General features: G+C 37.1%; 1 protein-coding gene across 2 annotated transcripts in view; it reads left to right on the top strand.

The window, feature by feature from the left end:
* The window catches only part of FBXL17 (F-box and leucine rich repeat protein 17), a 572,591-nt gene that overhangs the window by 523,783 nt on the left and 26,262 nt on the right, over positions 1 to 22,546 (top strand). For both annotated transcript variants that reach the window (XM_069088133.1, XM_069088132.1), the window contains one exon: positions 8,056 to 8,198. In XM_069088133.1, the coding sequence (XP_068944234.1) occupies positions 8,056 to 8,198 (143 nt within the window). The remainder of the gene's footprint in view (positions 1 to 8,055; positions 8,199 to 22,546) is intronic.

The following is a 22,546-nucleotide window of genomic DNA, read 5'->3' as shown; positions in this document are numbered from 1 at the left end:
TGTGTGTGTGTGTGTGTGTGTGTGTGTGTGTGTGTGTGTGTGTGTGTGTGTGTGTTTACTTGATAGTCAGATTTAAGCTAAGGCAAAATGCTATAGAGAACCCAGCACTGAAGCCAGGAATCCAGAGATCTGGGTTCTAGCCATACATGCAAACCATACTAGCAAGTCAGTCAACCTCCCAGTTAGCTAGTCTGATCTCTCTGTAATTGAAGAGAAGGTATCAATCTGCATTGGTAGAGGGGATTTCCTTACCTGGGACTTCTCTATACTGGTGAAATCACAGATCTAGTCCTTATCCTTATCCCATTTTACATTATCAGAAAAACTCAGTTTATACTCAGTGTAGTATGTCTTCTCATTACCTGAACATCGGCACAAAGAGCAAGCCCTGTATAGGGGATATGAAAGTCCATGGATCTTGAAAGTTAAGGCAATCTGTCACCCTTTTTTAAACAGGATGCTTCTTGAGATTCAGCAACATTTCCAGTTCCTAATTTCATATACATTTACTTTGAAATGGAGTGATTAGCATCAAGGAGAATTGTTTTTGTTTAGTTGCAGTACCTCTGCCAGCACAGGATAGATGGCACCCTTTTCACTCTTAGATAATTCCAGCTCTATACACTTTATATAATTTTAAGTGTTTAAGAGCTTAACTGGTAATTGGATCCAGTGGCCTACTACCTGTGGAATCTTTCTAGTTTTTAAGGGACAGGAAGTACACAGAATTCATAGCCTCTTCTGAAGAGTTAGCCACAACTTCCAGGCGTGTCCAGATAAAACCTGCCCCACCTATTGAGGAAGTCGATTTTGACCAAGTACTTTGTCTCAGAATTGACAGCTTTCACATTTCCATTTAGGCATGCCAAGAGAGAAAAAAAATCAGGGAGATAGTTATTTAATGAAGAAATTGTACCAGAAAGGAACAGAACAGCCCACAAAAAGTTTGCAACCATAAGGAAGAAAATGCAAATGAGGACCCTTTTTCTCATTTTCTGGTCATGTTTCAGATTTTTTTTTCAAGTCACTTGCCATTTTGTTCATGAATAACTTCACAAAGGAAATTTGCTTTAGGGGAGATAGAGTAGGCTAAAAATCTGTTCATTCTAATGATACTTTTCCATATGTTCCTCCCCTTCTAAGTCCTGTTTGGCTACATGGCCCATTTTCAACACAGAGGTACTTCTCCCACCTGGCATACTTGTGACTGACCAGACTGTCAATTTATGTGCTATTATCACCTACAACATTAATAGCATTAGGTTTGCTACAAAAATGGCATCTCACTGCACTGCCCATCTGGACACTGCCTTTTAAATTTACTATAATCAAAATTATCTATTTTACATTTTGTAATGCTAATCTCTTGTTTGGTCATGAACCTGTAACTCACTTAAGTTCTACATTATGAATTTGGATGCTATACCACTTGGTGCCTTTATGTTTAGTATTGAAATTGCTTCATTGTATATGGTACCTTTTAGCAAGATGTAGTTCTTTCCTTATCCTTTTTAATTAGGTCTGTTTTTGCTTTTACTTTGTCTGAGATCAGGATTGCTACTCCAACTTTTGTTTTCCTCCAGCTGATGCATAAAAGATTCTCCTCCAGCTCTTTACCTTTATTTTGTGTATATTTCTCTGCTTCAAGGGTATTTCTTGTAAACAGCATAGTGTAGGATTCTGGTTTTTTGATACACTCTGCTATCTGCTTCCATTTTATGGGAGAGTTCATGCCATTCACACTCACAATTATGATTACATTATATTTTTCTCCATCCTGTTTTTCCTCTTGTTTGTCCTCTCTCCTTACACTCCTTCCCTCCTCAAGAGTGTTTTGCTTCTGTCTTCTGCCTCCCTCCGTCTGCCCTGTCTTCTGTCAGCTGCTCTTCTCCTGCCTCCCCCCTGTACTTACTCCTCCCCTACTTTCTTGTCAGATAAGCTACATTCCTATATGCAGCTGAGTGTATATTGTTCTGATACTGAGGAGAGTAGGGTTCAAGCGATGCCCCTCACTCACCCTCCCATCTTTCCCTTCACTGTAATAGATGTATCATGTCTCTTCATGTGAAGTAATTTACCCTGTTCCACTTCTCCCTTCCTTTGGCACCCAGTGTACTCCTTTTTCTCATTCCTTAATTATTTTTTAATGTCATTCCCTCAGATTCACCTTATACCTTACATATGTCCCCTCTAGGTATGTTCCTTCTAGCTGTACTATTAGTGGTATAATTGTTAAGAATTATAAGTATCACCTTCCTATGTAGGGATGTAAACAGTTCAACTCCATTGATTTCCTTAGGTTTCCTTTTCCCTTTTTAGGCTTCTCTTGGGTCTTGATATTGGAGATCAAATTTTTTGTTCAGTTCTGGTCTTCTCCTTATGAATGCCTAAAATCTTGCTTTCTCCTTGAATGACCACTTTTTTCTCTTGAAATATTATGCTTAATTTCACCAGGTAGGTGATTCTTTATTGTGGTCCTAGTTCCTTTGCCTTCCAGAATATTATGTTCTAAAACCTCAGATCCTTTAATATTGCTGCTGCTAATTCCTGTGAAACCCTGACTGTGCTCCCCTACACCTGAATTGTTTCTTTCTGGCTATTTGCAGTATTTTTTTCCTTGACCTGATAGTTCTGTAATTTGGTTATGCTGTTCCTTGGAGTTTTTATTTTGGGATCACTTTCCTGAGGTGGATTCTTTCAATGCCTTTTTTGTCCTCTGATTTCAGGATATCAGGGCAGTTTTCCTTGATGATTTCTTGAAAGGTGCTATCTAGGTCCTCCTTTGGATTATGACTTTCAGGTAATCCAGTGATTCTGATATTGTCCCTTTTATATTTTCCAAGTCAGCTGTTTTTCCAATAAGGTATTTTACATTTTCTTCTATTTTTTCATTCTTTTGAACTTGATTGATTGATTCTTGAAGTCTCATAGAGTTATTAGCTTCCACTTGCCCAATTGTAACTTTTAAGGAGCTGTTTTCCTCAGTTAGTTTTTGTACTTCCTTTTTCCATTTGGCCAGTTCTACTTTTTAGGCTATTGTTTTCTGTTTTCCAAGCTGTTGATTCTTTTTTTCATAATTCTTTCACATCACTCAAATTTCTTTTCCCAGTTTTTCTTCCACCTCTCTTCTATGATTTTTAAGCTTCTTTTTGAGCTCTTCCATGAGTTCTTTCTAGGCTCGAGACCACTTCCCATTGTTTTTTGGAGTTTTGCCCCAAAGTATTTTGACATTGTTGTCCTCTTCTGAGTTTTATGTCTTGAACTTCCCTGTCCCCATAATAACTTTCTACAGTAAGATCATTTTTCTTTGTTGGTTTTTGTTTATCTTTTTTGGCTTTTTTCCTTTCTTTTAAATTTGAGCTCTGCTTCCAGGATAGAAGGGGTGCTGTCTCAGGTTTCTTGTACTTGGTGCTGCATTGATGTTGCCCTGAGGCCCATGGGGGATCCTAGTGGCTGTTGCTGTGCTGAGGTGGTGTGGTGAAGGTGGCTGTTACTGCTGAAGGCCATAGGGGTCGGACACCCTACCTAGTGCTGATCCAGACTCCACTCCACTGAGGTGGAGTGTTTCTGCATTTCCCCAAGGCTATGCTAAAGGAGATCTGGCAGCTGATGGCTATATGTTTGCTTAGGCCTATACTGAAGCATGTCAAGGTCCTTAGATCTGGAATCTGCCTCCTCCTGGTTATGTTAAGGTTTGGTGTGGGAGGGGGTACTGGTGTTAGTGTTTGCCTGCCCAACTATACTGGTGCTCAGCTTCTCCCACTGGTTTGCTGAGGTGAGGCTTGCTGCTTCTGGCTTGCTGGGACACTTGCTGTTCTGGACTGAGTTCCCCTTTTACTTGAATGGGACAGACCTTTCTTGATGATCTTCCAAGTTTCTTGGGCTAAAAGATTGTTTCACCCTATCTTTTTGCTGGTTCTACTGTTCCAGGCTTTGTTTGGAGGTACTATTTATGGTTGTTTGGAGGTGATTATGGGGGAGTTCCTGCCATTTACTGGTTACTCTATTGTCTTGGCTCCTAGAACTTTAGGATCCTTTTTAAAGGTTCTTTACCACATCAAAAGGGTGTTAAAGATGTTATTGGAAACAAAAGGCCTTAAAAACACGTTATTGTATGCCCAGATTTCCCAGTGAAGATAGCAGCTGTTGAGATCCTCTGAGATTATTTTAGGAGGGAGTATTATCCCCATTCCACAGATGAGCAAACTGAGTTAGAGAGGTTATCACTTGCCTAAGATCCCAAGAGCAAGATGCAAAGATATAGGAGTGAATTTTCTTCCAGAATCAAGAAGGAAAGCTACGTCATTTCTGAGGAAGCTAATTTTTACCAGTCCATTGCACCTAAAGTCACAATTTTAGATTTTAGTCTTAGCTCTCTGTTCTGTAATGTTAACATCTAAAATGACGGGGAAACAAAAGTCATTCTAGTATGTCTAAATTGTCAGCCACATTCTGGGTATAAATATATACCATGTGGGAATCATATGCATTGAGATTATACATGAACCTGTGGTAGTTTGATGTAATTGCCGGGTGAGAATGTACAGAGGAAAAAAGAAGAGGGTCTAAAAGAAAGCCTTGTCATATACCAGTAGTTAGAAGTCAGGTCGTACATATTTGATCCAGCTTCATGGTCTGTCATCCTGCTTGATTGAGACTGAGACGTCACACAGGTAAAAGGAACAGGAAAAAACAGTGTCACAAGAAAACAAAAAGAGGGTATCTAAGAAGCTGTGATGGTCAACAGTATCAAATGCTAGAGTGGTCAAACATGATGCCTGAAAAAAGACTTTTAAATTGGTCAATTAAGAAATCAGTAGCTTCTGAAGAGAGTGATGTGATCCCAACTCTCGATCAACACCAGGACTCAGGAACCTGCCCCATTCCTAGAGACTGCATGGTACTCTGAGGTCAGCAATAACTCTTCGGGTATTTAAAGGATGGTCATGGAGAAAGAAAGGTCAGATTTGTTATCTTTGGCCCTAGAGGACAGAACGAAGAACAATAGACTTGAGATTGCATAGAGGCACATTTAGGCTTTATGTCAGGAAGAGCTTCTTGACATCTTGACTCATAGGAGTCAAGCTAAAAGATCACTTCTCAGGTATGTAGTAGAGGAGATTGCTGTTCAGGATCAAGTTGCCTCTTGCCCATCTTCATCTTACATTCAGATTCCACATTTAGCTTCTGGGAGAGCTGTTATGTGTTGATGAAAACAAAAACTAGACTAGGGTTTATCTCATTACTGGCTCGTCTCCATTTGTTTTTTAAAACAGCTTCTGTAGACATTTTAGTCATTAAAACTGTACATTTGGAATACCAAAGGGATTTAATGTTTCAACATAACTGATCTCCATCTGAATGAACAAAATTGTATTTTGCACAATGGTGAGATATTTTTACTTTGCCATTTTGGTCATAGTTTGGATATATTACATTAAAAGAATGTGTTTCATGAATCCAGGGATTAACACAGTATATTACAGGTGGCTAACATATTTATGAATTAGGTTGAATTGCACTTACAAAGATTATATCACTCTGGTTGCTCCAGAGAATGCATAGGCAAAACGCTGACCGCATATCTCATGAAGATGATAATAACTCCATCAAGACCAATAATTATCCTTTTTATATGGGGGATACCTCAAAAAGGAATTAGGTTCTTATCCCACAAAAAGAGTAATTCAATCCATTTCAGCAAACCTTAATTGTAAGGCATCCTGTCTTGAGTTTATTTTTCCCTCTCGAATTTGCTTAATTTTGAATACAAACAGTATATGATAAGATTGAAAGCAATAGCAAATCAGCGATACAAAGCCCTTAGTAAAATTTTTTCTATTTAGTGTTTTTATTGAGGAGAAACTATTCATGAGAATGTTATCATTATGAATAATAAAAAACAAGAATGAGTAACTGGGTAAATTGTTATAAAAGAAGCATATGGATCTGATTCTGTGTGAGAAAAGAGAGTTTTATATTCACTGCTAATTCTTTTAGGCCACTAAAGCCATGAGAAGAAAGATTTTGCTAAATGGTACCTTTGTTCTTTGAAAAGTTACATGCCTCCAGTTCTTTGACTAGTTCATTCTTTTTTTTTTTTTTTAAGCAATTGGGGTTAAGTAACTTGCTCAAGGTTACACAGCCAGTTGTTTCTGGGTGTGGTGCTGATGACTAGTTCATTCTTAATACCTGTGTGCTCTTAGGCAGGTCACTTTTCCACTCCAGGGTATAGTTCCCTTCTTTGTAAAAGGAGATTGGACCAGAAGATCTCTTAAGGTCCTTTCTAGCTCTAAATCTAAATGTGGGAGTCTTACCATTCTTTGTGTTTTTCTTTAGTGATGACTAGCAGCATTGCTGCGGGGGAATGGTATGGGGAGATGGTTGTAGGAGGAAAGAAGATATTAAGAAACAGTTTAAATCTATGTGGGCTAGAGAATCTGATAAAATTTGCTTATAATTCATAGATGGACACATATATGATCATAAAGATGTAAAGAAATATATATGAATAAAATATTGCATAATTGGTGTTTTCAAAGATCCCCCAATAGGAAGTCATTTGACTGTAGGTTAATAAAGCACTTATTGTAATTTGATTAAGAGATGAGGTCCCTATACTTTAATAATGGAAAAGGTCTAAAAATTCAAGTATAGAGATACTGTCATTGTTTTGGAACTATAACATTTATTTTGTGTGTTAATATAGGAGAAAGCCTCTGATAACGTGTAGGAAATTTACCATAACAAATGCATTTCCTTTCACTCAACTGTAGCATGGTACAGATTACACTCAACAGTATATGTAATATATTCTTAATTCCTAAAGGGGAAATATAGGATTCACTAAGGAGGACTAATGTGGAAAATGTTACATTCTTTTACATTTTACAAGATGTGAACAGATGGAAAGAATTATGCCAATTGGTAGAAAAATTTGTATGCAGTATAGTACACCTCTAAGGAGTATTTAAAGGTAGTTTTCCAAGAATATTTAACTATTCTTTTATCTTTCTCCTAGATGAGTATTGAAAGTAATTGTTTTTATTAAAAGTATTGATTTAAAGCTAGAAGAATCAATCAAACAGCGAGCATTTATTAAGCCTGTTGTGTGCTAGATATCATGCTAATAAAATGAAACTCAGATAGATGAAGTGATTTGCTCACAAACCCAGATTCCCTAATTCCATATACTATGATCTTCTCACTATGCCACTTAGCTACTTCGTGAAAATGTGATTTTTTTATTTTTATTTTTTTTTTTGCTTTTTGGAGGGCAGTTGGGGTTAAGTGATTTGCCCAAGGTCACATGGCTAGTTTATTTTTGTGTTCCATGTCTGAGGCCAGATTTGAACTCAGTGTTCTATTAACTGCCTCACCTATCCACCCCGAAAATATATTATTTTAAATGAAAAAAAAGAAAGATAACCTGGGATTGTTGATTTGCAAAAGGATAAGCATGCCTGAGAGGACTTCACTCTCACCCTATGTCCCCACTGTACTGATGTCCTGATTGGCCTCAGTTGCTCATTACATAGATAGGCCCAGGCCCAGGCCCAGTGATGTTTTATTTCACTCCCCATGTACCACCTCCATCTCCTTGAACCTTCAGTTCTGGAAACATAATCAAATAAACACACTGTCATTGTTCTTATAAAAGGGTGTGTCTGTCTACTCCATTTACCATCCATCAATTGCATTTACCATTGCTTCAAAATCAAAATACCCCTTTTTGATCACCACTTCACTGTCTTCCCTTATTAGAATATAAACTCTTCAGAGGGCAGAGACTATCTTTGCTTTTGTGCTTGTAACAAGTTTTTGGCACACAGTAAGCACTTAATAATTGCTTTTCCTTTCATTCATTCACTCATTCATTCGTAGGAATCCTTTAAAAAAAAACAAGTTCTTGTAATTTATTCAAATATGATTCCATTTGGGGAAAGAGATGGATTTATATACAAGGTACACTGAAATCATTGAAAATAGAATCATTTTTTAATCATTAGTTTCCAGTATGGATTTTTATGCTTTCCTCCTCTTTCATCTTTGCAGCACTGATAGCCATTGGACGATACAGCATGACAATAGAGACTGTAGATGTTGGATGGTGTAAAGAAATTACAGATCAGGGAGCCACCCTGATTGCACAAAGCAGCAAGTCTCTCAGATATTTAGGGCTGATGAGATGTGATAAGGTAAGAAATTTGTTGAATTAGCTGTTAGAATGAAGATTCCTGAAAATGCCTGATAACTATTAATTAATTTTGCTTTTTTTAAATTTAACAGTTATAACCACAAATCTTTAAGTCTCTAGATAGGATGAAATAGACAATAAGGCTTTGATTTTAAGGTTTTTAATAATCAAACTTTTTCTAGAATTCCACATTTCTTTACTCAGACTCATTCCAAATATTTTTATGAATATTTAACCTAATTTACTGCTACTTTGAGCTTGGTTTTGTTTAAATCACAGAGCAACGTGGACACCATAACCTTCAGTGCATGTGATTCATCCATTTATTCATTCATTTATTTAATAAATGTGCATAGTACTGGGGGGGGGGGCAGATAAAAAATTTAGATAAGACTTGCCCCTGCCCTCATGAACCCTACTGTCTAGTAGGGTATTAAGATACAAACACATGTCACTACATTATATGGTATTTTATTTAAATGAATTAAATAGTTACAAAACAAGCACCAAGGGAGCTCCAAGAGAGGAGATATCATGAAGTAGTGTCAAAGACAGATGGGAGTAGCCAAAAGGATTAATAAAGAATTGAGAACACTGGATTAGTACATTAAACAGGCCTGTGGTGGCTAAGAAAGATTTCATCTTCTGCCTTTACCCAGAATATTTTGACCCTTGAAACTTTCTGAGAAAAGTTTTATGATTGTATATTATTTTTTACTTTAAAATGCTAGTTCAGATGGATTTAGGAAAAATTGCTGCAGCTAAGTGTACAAATCACTATATAATGACCTAAATTTTCTAAATTTACCACTTGGTGGCGGGGAACTAGAACAGACCAGGTCTGAATGATTGTTGTCTCATTTTGTGTTGTATCATTTTGTATATCTTAACAAAACAAAAAAATACAAAACAGTGCTTGTCCTCAACAGTTTGATTGTTATATTGATTTATATCATATTGATATTTTTTGATGGTGATGATTCCAAATCAAAATAAATGTGGCAGACTGTTTATACATGAAAGGATAATTCTAAAAATATTTTCTATCACTGTATTATTCATTTAAAAAAGTGGATAGCTTATGTTTGGGGGAAGCGTGTATTTTGATTAAAATACTCAGAATGATGTTTTTAAATGAGTAAAATATATAGAATCACAAGAAAACCAATTATATTGAAATATAATTATAAAAAATTATATTTAAATTTATAAACTCAAAATTAAGAATCGCTGCCATACACTCATCTGATCTGATTCAGGTCATCTTCCCTAATGAAATAAGGTCGCTTTTAGGCTCTGTCTCTGTTACTCAGGATTCCCATTTCTGTTTAACACCCAGGTTTGATCCTGGCCTGAAAGAAAGCAAGCTAGTACCTGGAGGTACACAGACTAGAACTGAAACTGATTACCTACAGGGACCTCAAGTTCAGGGATGTTCTAGGATTGGGAGGAATAATCCCTAGACACTTCAGGGGCAGAGTATAGTAAACTCCGGAATTTCACCAGGAAATGGAGATAATGATCCACTTTCCTACAATCACCTCTCTATTCTACTTCTATCAGATCCTGATTATCCATTATCCAGGTCTGGATGACATAGAATGGAAAGAGATCCAGAATGCCCAGATTAAGATTTGTGAATATTTGTAAGAGAAAACCCATTCATCCATTTTCGAAGGAGAGAGAGGGAACTAGGGGAAAAGCATAAGTTAAATGAGAGAATATCTATATATTTTTATCCTCTTTAATGTTAAAATTCATATTAAAAAGAATATGGTTTTTAGAGCCTTTCACATCATAGCCTCTATATATTTTACAAAGAAAATTTTATTATTTTATTACTTTTTTATTTTATTTTATTATTTTATTACCCAATTTATTACTTTGAACAGTCTGTATGTCAGTGATAATTTTCAGGACACCAATGCTAGAACCTTCGTTTCACTATTTTCCAGCCACCTAATGAATATAGGGCATTATAAAAATTAAGTACAGGGGCAGGAAAGGGAGCTATGGAAATAGAATAGAAAGATGAAAGAAGAATAAGGAAAAAAAGAGAAAAGGAAATAAGACTTGGAACCAGAAGCAAAGGAAATATATGGTCAGGAAGGACTAAAATATTTATTTTTGAGTAATTCATGAGAGAAAGAATTAAAGAAAAGTAATGTTTTTATTCCTTACTCCTTCAACCAAAACTTCTAGCAAGTTAAAAAAAAAAACTGGTTTGAGCTTCTTCCCTATTCCTGTCCATCCTAAGGAGGTAGCATTGTTGATCCTTAAATCCTGTATCTATGAATAAAACGATCTATGAGGTTACCTCGTCTACTCTTCTTTTAAAAATGAGGAGCCTCTGTAGATAGCAGGTAAGTGGCCTGCCCACAGTCACATAGGTAGTAAGTATCAGTTAGGATTTGAAGTAAACCCTTAGGACTCTGAATTCAGCATTCCTCCCACCAGCTCCTAGCTGCCTAGTTTAAGGTGGGCAAGAAGAAAGATAAAGGATGAGATGGTGACTGGGATAATCCACAGACACAATAACTGATTGCAGAATTACTATGGATTGATTATTGTTCCTCTCATTTATATTCACTTTGCTTCAGATTAAAAAATACAGTGTTTTAGCCAGGCTAATAAATTTTTTTCTCAGGATTTATAAGAACAAAATGAAAAGTCTTAATTGTTTAATAAAATGTATTTCTCCCTTTTCTCTCACCCTTACTTGAGGTTAAAATGAGCTAGTGAGAAATACATACTTGAAACCTCAGACAGTGAATTTGTTAGGCTGAAACATTTGCTGAAGCCCAAAGGAAGAACATGAGCCCAGCCCCTCCCCCAACTCATGCAGCAGTCCCAGGGCAGTTGTAAAAGTAGCAATTGCATTAAGAAACCTGTTAGTCGTTTTCCAGATTTCTGGAAAGACAAGCATGTTAGAAGCTTTTCTCTGGGTTTTGAAGCCGACGCCATTTAATCTTCTAAACTTTAGTGCATTGTAAGAACCAAGAGAAGAAAAGCTGTGTGAGACTCCTTTGATGAATTGGGCTGGGTTGATACACTTAGAGACTGTTCAAAGAGTTACTTGACCTTGGGAATTAGAGCTGACCTCCAAATCACCTATCAACTTAACATGCATTTATTGGGTAGATTTAGTTAAAACTACTTGTACAATCAACAGGGTTCTAACAAGAACAATATGTTTACTCTGGTTACTGCAGCTACAGATAGTGTGTAGGTAATGGAAATCATTTTTATATCTTCAACAGCAAAACTACACATGCTGACTAGATCCTATTCTTCTCATCATGTGATCTTTTCCTACTTACAACAGACAGTTTAGGGAGACAAGCAGACTGGAGAGGATTTTAAAAAATCAGGGAGTAGGCTCTAGGGCAAATGGAAATGAAATTCTGAGGGGTTAATGAAAAATGTTCTGGGTAAAAAAAAACTCAGAGAAATGAATGAACATTGTGGCATGGCTGCAGTTGAGAAGCAAAAGCCTCACCAGAGGCAATTTGGCTCCTTTGGGAAACCTTGGTGATAAAACACTGTACTAGAAACGTCTGAAGTAGTGAGTTAATACAGAAATTTGGAGACGGAATGGCTGAATTATGAGCATTGAATAACATCATAAATATAGCCGTCTTCAGATGCCAAACCCTTGTGAAAAGCAATTTGATAGAGAAAAGCTAGAGCTTTTAAAAGATTTCTTTCACTTTGGATATTTTTTAACTTCATGCAGAACTAATTTTATACACTGTTCATTTGATTTGAAAATGCCAATGTCTGGAGTACCATTAAAGAGAATGTTTGAGGGAGGCAATCCTTGGCAGAGTATCTTGTTTGAAATCCTTGGGGTTTAATGCCCCTGCACATTTGCAGATTGGAAGGAGTGAAAGTTTACTGTTTTTTCCACCCAGCTTTGCCTCCCCAGCCTTTCCGATTAGCAAGTACTCATCTATGATCTACTGTTAGAGATTTCTCCACAGTCATTGCAAGGGCTTCAGCTGCCACATTGTATAAGATTGTTAAAGGTCCACCAAAATATTTTCTGACCAAAGCTGCTAGGAATCTCTTTGATATATAGTTGACACAAATTAGAGTTACACAGGCGTAAAGAGTCCTCCCAGAAAAGATCAGAGCCACTACTAGGGGCGGAAAGTGCCTCTGCTTGATTCCATTGATTACCCAACTGCCTGTAGGCAGGCAGCCTCGGTGGAGACCGAGTAGTATTGATCTGGACCTTGAGAATAATCAAATTAATTCATTTCTCATCAAACTGCCACTGCTATAACCTCCCCCCCTACCCCACACCTTTAGCCCCGATTTCTAATGCACCTTGAGGCCTTTTAATAAATGCTGTTATATTTACCTTCTGAAATGCCTGCCTTCTTCAAAATGGATTCTCTTAACGAGGAAGGTTTAATAAGATGTATTGCTTTAAACTCCATCTTATTTAAATAGCAGAAAAGTTTTATTTAATAAAATCAGTGAAAGCCCAATAGAGAAAGCAAGTAATAGAAACCAGTTAGCTTTGTAAAACCTGGACTCCACATCTCTTAAATATCCGAACCAAATTTTGTGTATTTAGTTTAATATAAAAATATTCAGGAAAAACTGACCACTGTATCTTTCAAAAAAAAAGGCTTAGCAAGCTTTTTTTTTTTTTTAAGAAAGTGGAGATTTTTTTTTTCATTCAAACCGTTTAGGAATCATGTACAGGAAAGCTGTATAGAGAAGATAACAAAGGACTTAATGTCCAGCATAACAAACTAACTGAAGTATCAGTTTAAAGGAAAAAATGGTTTGTGGGAAATCATGTCTAAGATTGCTATGAAACCAAAGTGCTCTTGTCTTCACCCTTCTCAGCCTCCTGGATTTTACATGTACAAACAAGTATGCACAGTTTATCCACAGCACAGAGAACTTAAAGTTAAGATATTATGAGGAGATATCACTTAACAACTTATGCCACATCAAAGAAAAAGTATTGTACATATTTTTACACACGTGTGTATCATCCAAAAAAGAACCTAAATAAAATCTTAAAGATTAAAAAATGGTTAGGACATACAGGTTATATATTTTTATCCTCTGCTAGGTCCGCAGCACGTCAGGAATAGATGTAATTCTAATTCCAAACAGCCTTTTTTATTTCAGGCATGGCAGGGAGCGTGTGGGAGTGGGGTAAGGAGGGATCTCCAGAGTGCATGGCAAGGATATTTCTGGAGTGGAGGGGGGAGGACATCGAAGGCGTCCTTTTCACCATATTTTGTTTATCAAGTAGAATAAGTTAAACTACAGAAACAGAAATGTTGTCATCTTATTCTTGTTTACACAAAAAGCAAGTTCTGGTGAATGTAAGTCAACCATTCACTTTGAAATACACTTTACTTCTAAATGTGAGATGGTAACTGGGACCTCTAACTTCCTTTTCATCTTTTCCCCCAATCCTCTGTACTAGAACTATTATCAAATAGTAAAAAGCCAACTCGTATTTAAAAATTTAACTAAAAGGTGAATGAGACTTTTATCTGCTGTTTATACATACCACTAGAACTCTATGCTTGATTTACTATATATCACTAAGGGGGTATTGTAATATTAACATTAATATTAATATTAATACAAACACTAACCCAGTGTGGGAAGACTTAAAAAGAAACAGCATGGCTTTCTGAGAATCAAATAGCCATTGTGAGGAGAATACAGTCCACCTTGCCATTTTTTCTGCTCACTTTGGTTGTAATGGAAATCTGTACCTTCCAGGCAAGGAATCAAGAAGGTGTAATTATATTTTTTGAAAAATGAATTGATTTTACCTAGTTTTCCTCATATTGTAGGGAAAGTGGAATTCTATGTTACTGTCCTTACAGTTTGGCACAAGAAATCTTGTGGCAATTTTGCATGGGAATGAACTGTTTAGAACTTTGAGTTGGTTTAATTATAATTAAAATAAGTTGGTGGGTGGATCATATTTTCTATTTTAGAAATGAAAAGGGTAAGTCATTAATTGAGCTTAAATTATACTTCAGTTTTCTTAACAGAGTAACATGACTTCAAGTTTTGGGTGTTTTTGTGTTGTTATAGGTGTAGAAAGTTAATGGATGCTTCTGAATTAAACTTTTAAACTATTAAGCATTCAGCAATAGGTTAACAGGCCCTGCCTCTCTATGTTGAGAAAGAATCATGTTCTATATTGGTTTTATTTTCCCATTTCCATCAAAAGGTGGGCAAAAACACCCACCACAAAACGAATTCATCAAGTTGAATCAAAAATTAGATCAAAACAATCATCCTACAAAAGTAATTCTTGATTTAAAACACTTGACCCCATTTGTCTGTTATTTATAGTTGTGATACATAGGTAAGAAGAAAAAATGCCACTTTACACTTAGATCTTTTCTGAATACCAAAACAGTTATTTGTATTCAGGTTTCTAACTATAAGAGATTAATAAATGTATCACACAGAGAACAAATTTTTAACTGATAGTTATATCATTTTAGGGAAATAGTTAAAATGAGTAAATTCTGATGGATAATAAATTCAGTAATCTTAGATAGATAAGTATCCAGTGCCCACTCAGTATCTGCTATAATCTTTGGAGCCTATTTGAAAAAACTAATGCAGAAAATAGTCACTAAATATAAAACACATTTTTCAATTCAGAGTTTTTGCCTTGATCAAGTTTTTCAGCCTAACTCTGAGAGTCTAATTTAGAAGCACACAGATATGTTCCATAAATATACTGCACTTAGTGACTATATTATCTTATTTTATTAGGGACCAGGTTTTTCTAATAGCAAATCTTTTGCTGCACTTTTTTTCAGCACTTCAGATGACTTAAAAAATAGATAACTCCCTTCTGATAGCCCAGATTAGTTTGCATTCTCCACATATATCATACAAACAGATCAAAATTACAGCTGTAGAGTAACCAAAATATGATTAGGTCCCAGGAGCCATCACTTGGCTTCTTTTTTGTTCTTTTGGTTTTTAAGCACACCTTTGATTTCATGGGTAGAGGGAATGCCTAGTGAGGAACCTCCCTTACCAATGTAGATCTGTACTTTTTCTGCAACTTCCTCACTCGAAGGTTGCTTTTCCTGTCACTTGGTTTTACATGAAAAGCCCTGTCGGTAGATTATTGAACAATGAAACACCAACACTTATAGTTTATGTTTCACATTCCTTGTCACAATAATGTCTAATAAAAACTAAGTTTTTGAGGGATATGGAACCCTCCTTTTGGCAATCCAGTGAAACCTTATATACCTCTTAAAAGAATATTTTTAAGTATGTATAATTACAAAGGAAAACAATTACACTGAATAGTTTTCAAGATACTTTTTTTTGAGACAGTCAGGGTTAAGTGACTTGTCCAGGGTCACACAGCTATTAAGCATTGGAAGTAGGATTTGAACTCAGGGCTTCCTGACTCCAGGGTTGGTGCTCTATTCACTGTACCACCTAGCTGCCCCTCAAAATACTTAAAAAAAAACAAAACAGTTTATGGATCCTAGGTTAAGGATGCCTGAATTAAAAGCTTAAGATTGTCTTGCCTAGATTATCACCTAAAACTATAGGCATTTCTGTGCTGGTGCTCATTCTCCTGGTCCTTTGCTGCCATCACACTGTAATTCATAGAAAAGAACCAATGTTTGGGCTAACAGATAATCTTTATTTATTGGAGAAAAGATAGCATTAAGCATAGACTGTTATAATATTAAAAAAGCATAGCATTTCCAATCAAGGTGGACTCAAAATGGAATGATTAAATTTGACAAAGTTGACTCAATTTATGAGTCTGTATCTGACAGATTCATTGCAATCTCAGGGATATTTTTTCCCTCTGCAATTAGATTTTTACAACTAAAGAATAATATTTTAACCTCCATTTTGAAAAGCACATTCTTGAACATTTGAGGCTGCCCATAAGTGGTACAAAGTGCCCTTTTTCAGAGCTTAATTCATTGTGACTATTCAGTAATTAGTCTAGATTAAGGTTTGTTTTTTGTTTTGTTTAGGAGTGTTTGTTGTGTTTGTTTTTAAGAGAACTCTCAGGGTACAATTGAATATTTCTTTTTTTTTCTTTTTCTTTTAAAAGTTATTGAAGAAAGCTTGAATATGAAAGGCAGAGAAGCATGGTATAGTATTGTATAAATTAGTATTTGGGTCCTGGAAGATCAGATCTGACAGCTAATGGTTTTGTGACTCTGGAAGTCATCAAACCTTTTGGGGCCTCAATTTCCCTTCTTTGAAATAAGAGGTTTGGATTCATTGGCCTCTGAGGTGCCTTCTAGTTCCAAATCTGTCATTTTTAATCCTCTCACTCCCTTTTCATTAGATGGATTCTGTTGGAGAGAACCAGTTTTATACTCCATTCTCTGGCAGAAACAGAACAGAGCATACCTGTCCTAGCTCCAAGAATTAATCTGTAGGAGAATCAGGGATAGGATATTTTTTTTTCCTTTCCAATGGAATTGTGAAGTGGAAGCCTTTCAGACATACCATCCTGCACATGTCAGGTAGAATGCAGACGGGCTGCAAACAAATTTATGTAATCCATTTTAAGGCTATTCTCTTTGATTTTCTTTCTATAGGTAAGAATGAGTAGTTGGGGAGCTACTTTATTCAAACCACAATTTCATGAGGAGAATGTAGATTGATAGAATAATTAATAAGAAATGGATTCTCTTTAAGAAAAATCTTAGTATTCATTTCCAAATAAAATGGCAACACAAAAGGTTCTCCCACATACACGATAGCAAAGACCTATAAAGGGCACTAGAATGAAAAATAATCAATACATCCAAAGAAAAAGAATTACAAACCCCTCCCATCTAGGAAAAGACTGTGCAAAAAAGATAACCAGAGGTCTGTGGGCAGTGGGACTGGATTCCTGCAGGGGAAGTCAATGCAAGTTTCAGGTAAAAGCAGACCTGAAATCTACCATCATTCTAATCAGAGACTCTAGGAGAGTAAGAAGCCACATCGCAGTTAGTCATTATTTATTAACTACATATCAGGCACTGTGATAAGCAATGGGGATACAGAAAGACAGTCCCTGCCCTCAAGGAGTTCACAAGATAGGCAATAGGCAAACAAACATGTATAAACAAGGAAATAATAATGTATAATAGTGATAAAATTTGAAGTTCCTTTTGTATTGCTAAGCTGAGAGGTACTTAGAACTTAATAATTAATCAGGCCTCTGTTAAAGAAACAGAAGGTATGAACCCCTGTTGCTGACGTAACAGGAAGGAACTAATGGGTGTGTGTGTGTGGGTGTGTGGGTGTGTCGAAGTCCCTCCTGGGTCAGACAGATCTTCTTGGAGGAAGCTTCATGGAGGCAGAAGCTGCTGCCCCCATGGAGGCTGAAGAGGAAAGGCCCCCCAAGGCTGGAGAGAATGATTTTGATTTTGGGAACCTGGGTGAAGTGATTTTGATTCTGGGAACCAGCTGGATCTTTTGCTAAGGAGCTGCTGAATCTGAGGGCTCAGCTTCTGGGAGCTGCCTAAGACCTCCAGCAGCCAGCTGGAGCTGCCACAGATTGAGGAAGCAAGATTGTGATGCTGGGACTTTGCATGAACCTGTTTGTGGCTTTGTTAAGCCTTAACACCCCAGGAACAGAGACTATGAAGGAGTTAAGGTGGACTGGACACTGAGCTTCAGCATGGAACAGAAAGTGTGTGGAGAGCTGGACAAGGATCTGGGAGCTGTCTGCCTTTGAACCCAGGTGACAGTTTGGTGAATCCATGTAGGACCTAGGACCATGGAAGGGAATCCAGGGAATCTGAGAGACTACCCTCAGTCAAACTGAAAGAAGTATACTAAATGAGAAATTGTAATTTACTAGTGACCTAGGCATGGAGGGTTTGTGTATTTTCTGATGATGGAATAGTGAATGATGACTGAATAAGTGACTGATTGAGTTAACTTAGTGTGCCCCATGAGTGGAGAACTTTTGACTGTTGTACTTTGTGTCCCTTAAAGAGGCAAACCTCCTTAAGGATGATTGAATAATTGAGATGATTGAATGATCGAGTTACTAAATGATTGTTCTTTGTTCAAAACTTTGTGACCACTGTGGTGAAAACTATGTGGCCATTTTAGTGATAAGCTGTTGTGGATGCTGCATTTTGATTATCTGTGATAAGTTGTAACATTATGAATGCTGTACCTTGATTTACTCTGAATATTTTGCTCCAATTTGTTATTGAATAAATAGAGTGTTCACTATACTATGTAATAAGAACCTTAAAAGCTGTTCACAGTAGCATTCTTCTGGAAAGCTGCTCGTGCTTGGCTTTACATAATGTTATAGGAAATAATTAACAGAGAAAGATGCCATAATTGAGAGGTTTAAAAAGGCTTTCTGTAGAAAATGGGATTTTAATTCAAACTTGAAAGAAGCCAGGGCAGCTAGCTTGAGTGGATTGAGTGCCTGTCCTGGAGTCAGAAGGCTCTGAGTTCAAATCCAGCCTCAGATACTAACTGCGTGACCCTGAGCAAGTCACTTTAACCCTGTTTGCCTCAGTTTCCTCATCTTTAAAATGAGCTGGAGAAAGAAATGGCAAACCATCGCCAGTATCTTTGCCAAGAAAGCCTTAAATGGGATTCCAAAGAGTTAGACATGGCTAATATATTAAATAACAGCAACATGAAGAAAGCCAGGGAAACCAGTAGGAAGAGATGAGGTGGTCACACATTCCAGGCATGGGGGATAGCAAGAGAAAATTCTCATGGTCAAGATTTAGATTGTCTTGCTTGTGGAATATCAAGGAGGCCAGTGTCACTGAATTAAAGAGTGCAAGGTAGGGAGGAATGTATTTAAAAAAAAAAACTGGAAAGGTAGGAGGAACTAGATTTTAAGAAGGTCTTTGAAGGTCAAACAGAATTTTTTAATTTAATTCTGGGGACAGTAGAGAACCCCTGGAATTTATTGAGTGGGGGGGTAACATGGTCAGATCTGCACTTTAGGAACTTAATTGGCAGCTGAATTGAGGACAGATGATCATGGAGAGATTTGAAGGCGAAACCCACCACAGACTTTTTACAGTATTCTAGGAATGAGGTGATAAGAACCTGCACTGGAGTGGTGGCAGTGTCATATGAGAGAAAGAGACATATTTGAGAGATGTTGCAAAGGTGAAATCTATAGGAGTTGGCTACGACTTGGATATAGGGCTGGGAAGGTGAACCAGTGTGGAGTCACAGGTGACACCTAGGTTGCAATTCTGAGGGACTGGGAAGATGGCATTTCTCACAGCATGCTTGAACCAGGAATCATTCCAGGGAGACCTAAAGCCAGCCAGCTTTCTGAGTGTAGAAATGCCAAGGGAGGTAGAAATTGGAGAAGTATTTGGCAGGGAGTAAGGTAAGTAAATACAGGAATAAATATAGCTGCCAAAATGAGACCTAGAAGTCAGAGACAAGAACAAACAGGACCTAATCATCTCATTCAGCAGTGCAATAGAGGACAGAACCCGGCCATGGCACAAAGTTCCAAACCAGGAAAGGAGGCCAAGTGATAAGAATAAACAGAATAAAACACTCATCACAGTACTTTAGGTAGAGACTCACAGATAACGCAAAAGAAGTGAATAATTCTACAACATGGCACCAAGGTGGGGCCATAGTGCACAGAGTGCTTGGCCTTGAATTTGGAAGACTCATCTTGAGTTCAGATCTGGCCTCACACTTAACTATGTGACTATGGACAAGTCACATCACTGTTTGCCTCAGTTTCCTCATCTGTAAAATGAACTGGAGAAAGGAAATGGCAAAGCCCTTTCAGTATCTTTCACAAGAAAACCCCCAAGTGGGGTCATGAAAAGTCAAACAACTGAATAACAACACTACAACAACTTGAAGAGTATGAAGGAAAAAATGCCCTGGCTACAAAGACAAGAGTACTTTGAAAATGTTACACAAGAATTTTTTTGATGAAGTAAGAACTTTGCAGGAAGAATTTGGGAGGAGAATATATAAGTTATAAGAGAAGGTAGAAAATTTTATCCAACTATCAGACTCCTTGAAAAATGGAATGATGCAAATAGAATTCAATAACTCTAAGAGAAAATAAAAATTAAAACAAAGTCAAAAGATGGAAAAAAAGAATATAATAAGGTATCTATTATCAAAAACAACTGACCTGAAAACTGTTCAAGGACAGATAATTTAAGAATCATCAGACTCCTCAAATTATGACCAAACAAAAAAACCTGGGTGCCATATTTCAAAAAATCAGAAAAGTAAACTAAACCACAAATCTGATATTGTTACTTCTATTCTCAATAAACTCCACTGGCTCCTTGTTACCTTCAGCATTAAATATGAAATCCTCTATTTGGCATTAAAATCCCTCATATTTTGTCAGTATTCTTAATTTACTCCCCTCCATGAACTCTAATATTCAGCTCCACTGGCTTACTTGCTATTTCCCACAGATGACACTTTATCTCCTAACTCTGTACCTTGTATTAACTTTCCTTTATTCATAGCAAGCTTCCTTCCTCCCCTTCAAATCCTAGATTACCTGGCTTTCTTCAAGACTTAGCTCAAATCCCATCCTGCTCAAGATGCCTCCATTACCTTCCATTTACACTGTATATATCCTGTATGTACATAGTTATTTCTGCGCTGTCTCTCCTTCTAGAATTTGAACTTCTTGTATTCAAGGGCCATGTGTTTGCACTTCTTTGTATTCCCCACATTTAATCAGTAAACATTTATTAAACACTGACTGTGTGTCAGGTACTGTGCTAAGCACATAGAAAGCACTTAATAAATGCTTGTTAACTGAGTGGCTGATCTGAGAGCTAGAGGGCAAGGTTTAAATAGAAAGAATCCAACAATCACCTCCTATAACAAATCCCAAATTGGAAATATCCAGAGATGGATCCACAACCAGGTCCAGGGACTCTAGGGTAAAAACAAAATGCTACAAGCACCAAGAAAGAAGGACTTAAGGTACCAAGAAGCCACAGTCTGGATCTCACAAAACTGTAGTGACTATTTTTATGAAGAGAAGATTTTGAAATACAGTAGTCTAAAAGAGAAGAAGCAAAGACTCCCTATCTTGAAAAATTGAGTATGATCCTACAGGGGCCAAAATTAACCTTTAATAAATTAAAGCATTTTTAAGCATACCTGTGTAAAGCCATGCATGAGCAGCTTTCCAGAGGACTGCTTCTGTGAACAGCTTTCAAGGTCCTGATTACATAGTATAGTGAGCTCTCTATTTATTCAATAACAAATCAGAGCAAAACATTCATAGAAAATCAAAATACAGCATTCACAATGTTACAACTTATCACAGAAAATCAAAATACAGAATTCACCATGTCACAATTCAACAACTTATCACTAAAATGGCCACATAGTTTTCACCAAAATGGTCATATAGTTTTCAAGAAAGTACATTCATTTAGTCAATCAGAAAATCCATAATTCAGTCACAAAGAACACAAGTCAAAGTTCTCCACTCCTAGGTCACAGTAAATCATAATCTTCTTAGTCAGTACACAGTATCCAAGTAAAGAAAGTCTTCTTTCAGCTTGACTCAAGGCTGGCTCTGAGCTTCCATGGTTCCCCATCCATGGTCCCAGCACCAACTGTCACCTGGGTTCAAAGGCAGGCAGCTCCCAGTTCCTTTTCCAGCTCCTTGTCCAATTCTTTGTCCAGTTGCTATTCCATTTTGAAGTTCACAGTGTCTAGTCCACCTCAAATCCTTCACAGTTCCTGTTTCTGGGAAGACAAAGCTTGACACAGTCACAATAATATTCATACATATTTCCAGCACTATCATCACTTCACTCTCTGCCTGTGAAATCAATTCAGACCCACCAGCAAGGTCTAAGAACTCAACACAGATCATCACCATAGAATTTGACACAGACCCACAAACAAGGTCCAAGAGGTCAGCACAAATAATCAGTTAAAGTCCCAGGACCTCCAAAACCTTCCTCCAGGACTTCTATAAACATATAACCAGAAAATCCTCTTTCAGGGCTTCCAGTAAGGTCCTGGGGCTTCTGTACAAAGTATCACAAACATCAACACAGACAGAGCAGACAAACAGAGTGCCAGGATACCACAAGTTTTCTCCTCCTTGACTCTTCCACCAGAAGAGTCCTCTTCTCAGTTCTACTGTCTCTAGCCTGGGCCTCTTCTTATACATGGTCATTAGCTCCTCCCCTTCCTGTTGCAGGAGTTCATGAGTTCTAGGGTTTATAAATTGTGGGGTTCACATGTTCTGTTTCTCAACAGACTTGATACAAGGCTCAAAAGAAACTTGAACTGAAATAGGGTGTAATTCAATAGCTGAAACAAGGTGTGAACTCTTTC

The sequence above is a fragment of the Petaurus breviceps genome, unplaced genomic scaffold (assembly GCF_028583685.1).
Source record: "Petaurus breviceps papuanus isolate PSGF00001 unplaced genomic scaffold, PetGlider_PUasm1.0 184, whole genome shotgun sequence".
Taxonomy (NCBI): Eukaryota; Metazoa; Chordata; class Mammalia; order Diprotodontia; family Petauridae; genus Petaurus; species Petaurus breviceps.
Note: the sequence above shows the minus strand (reverse complement) of the source record. Positions and strands in the feature narration are given on the sequence as shown.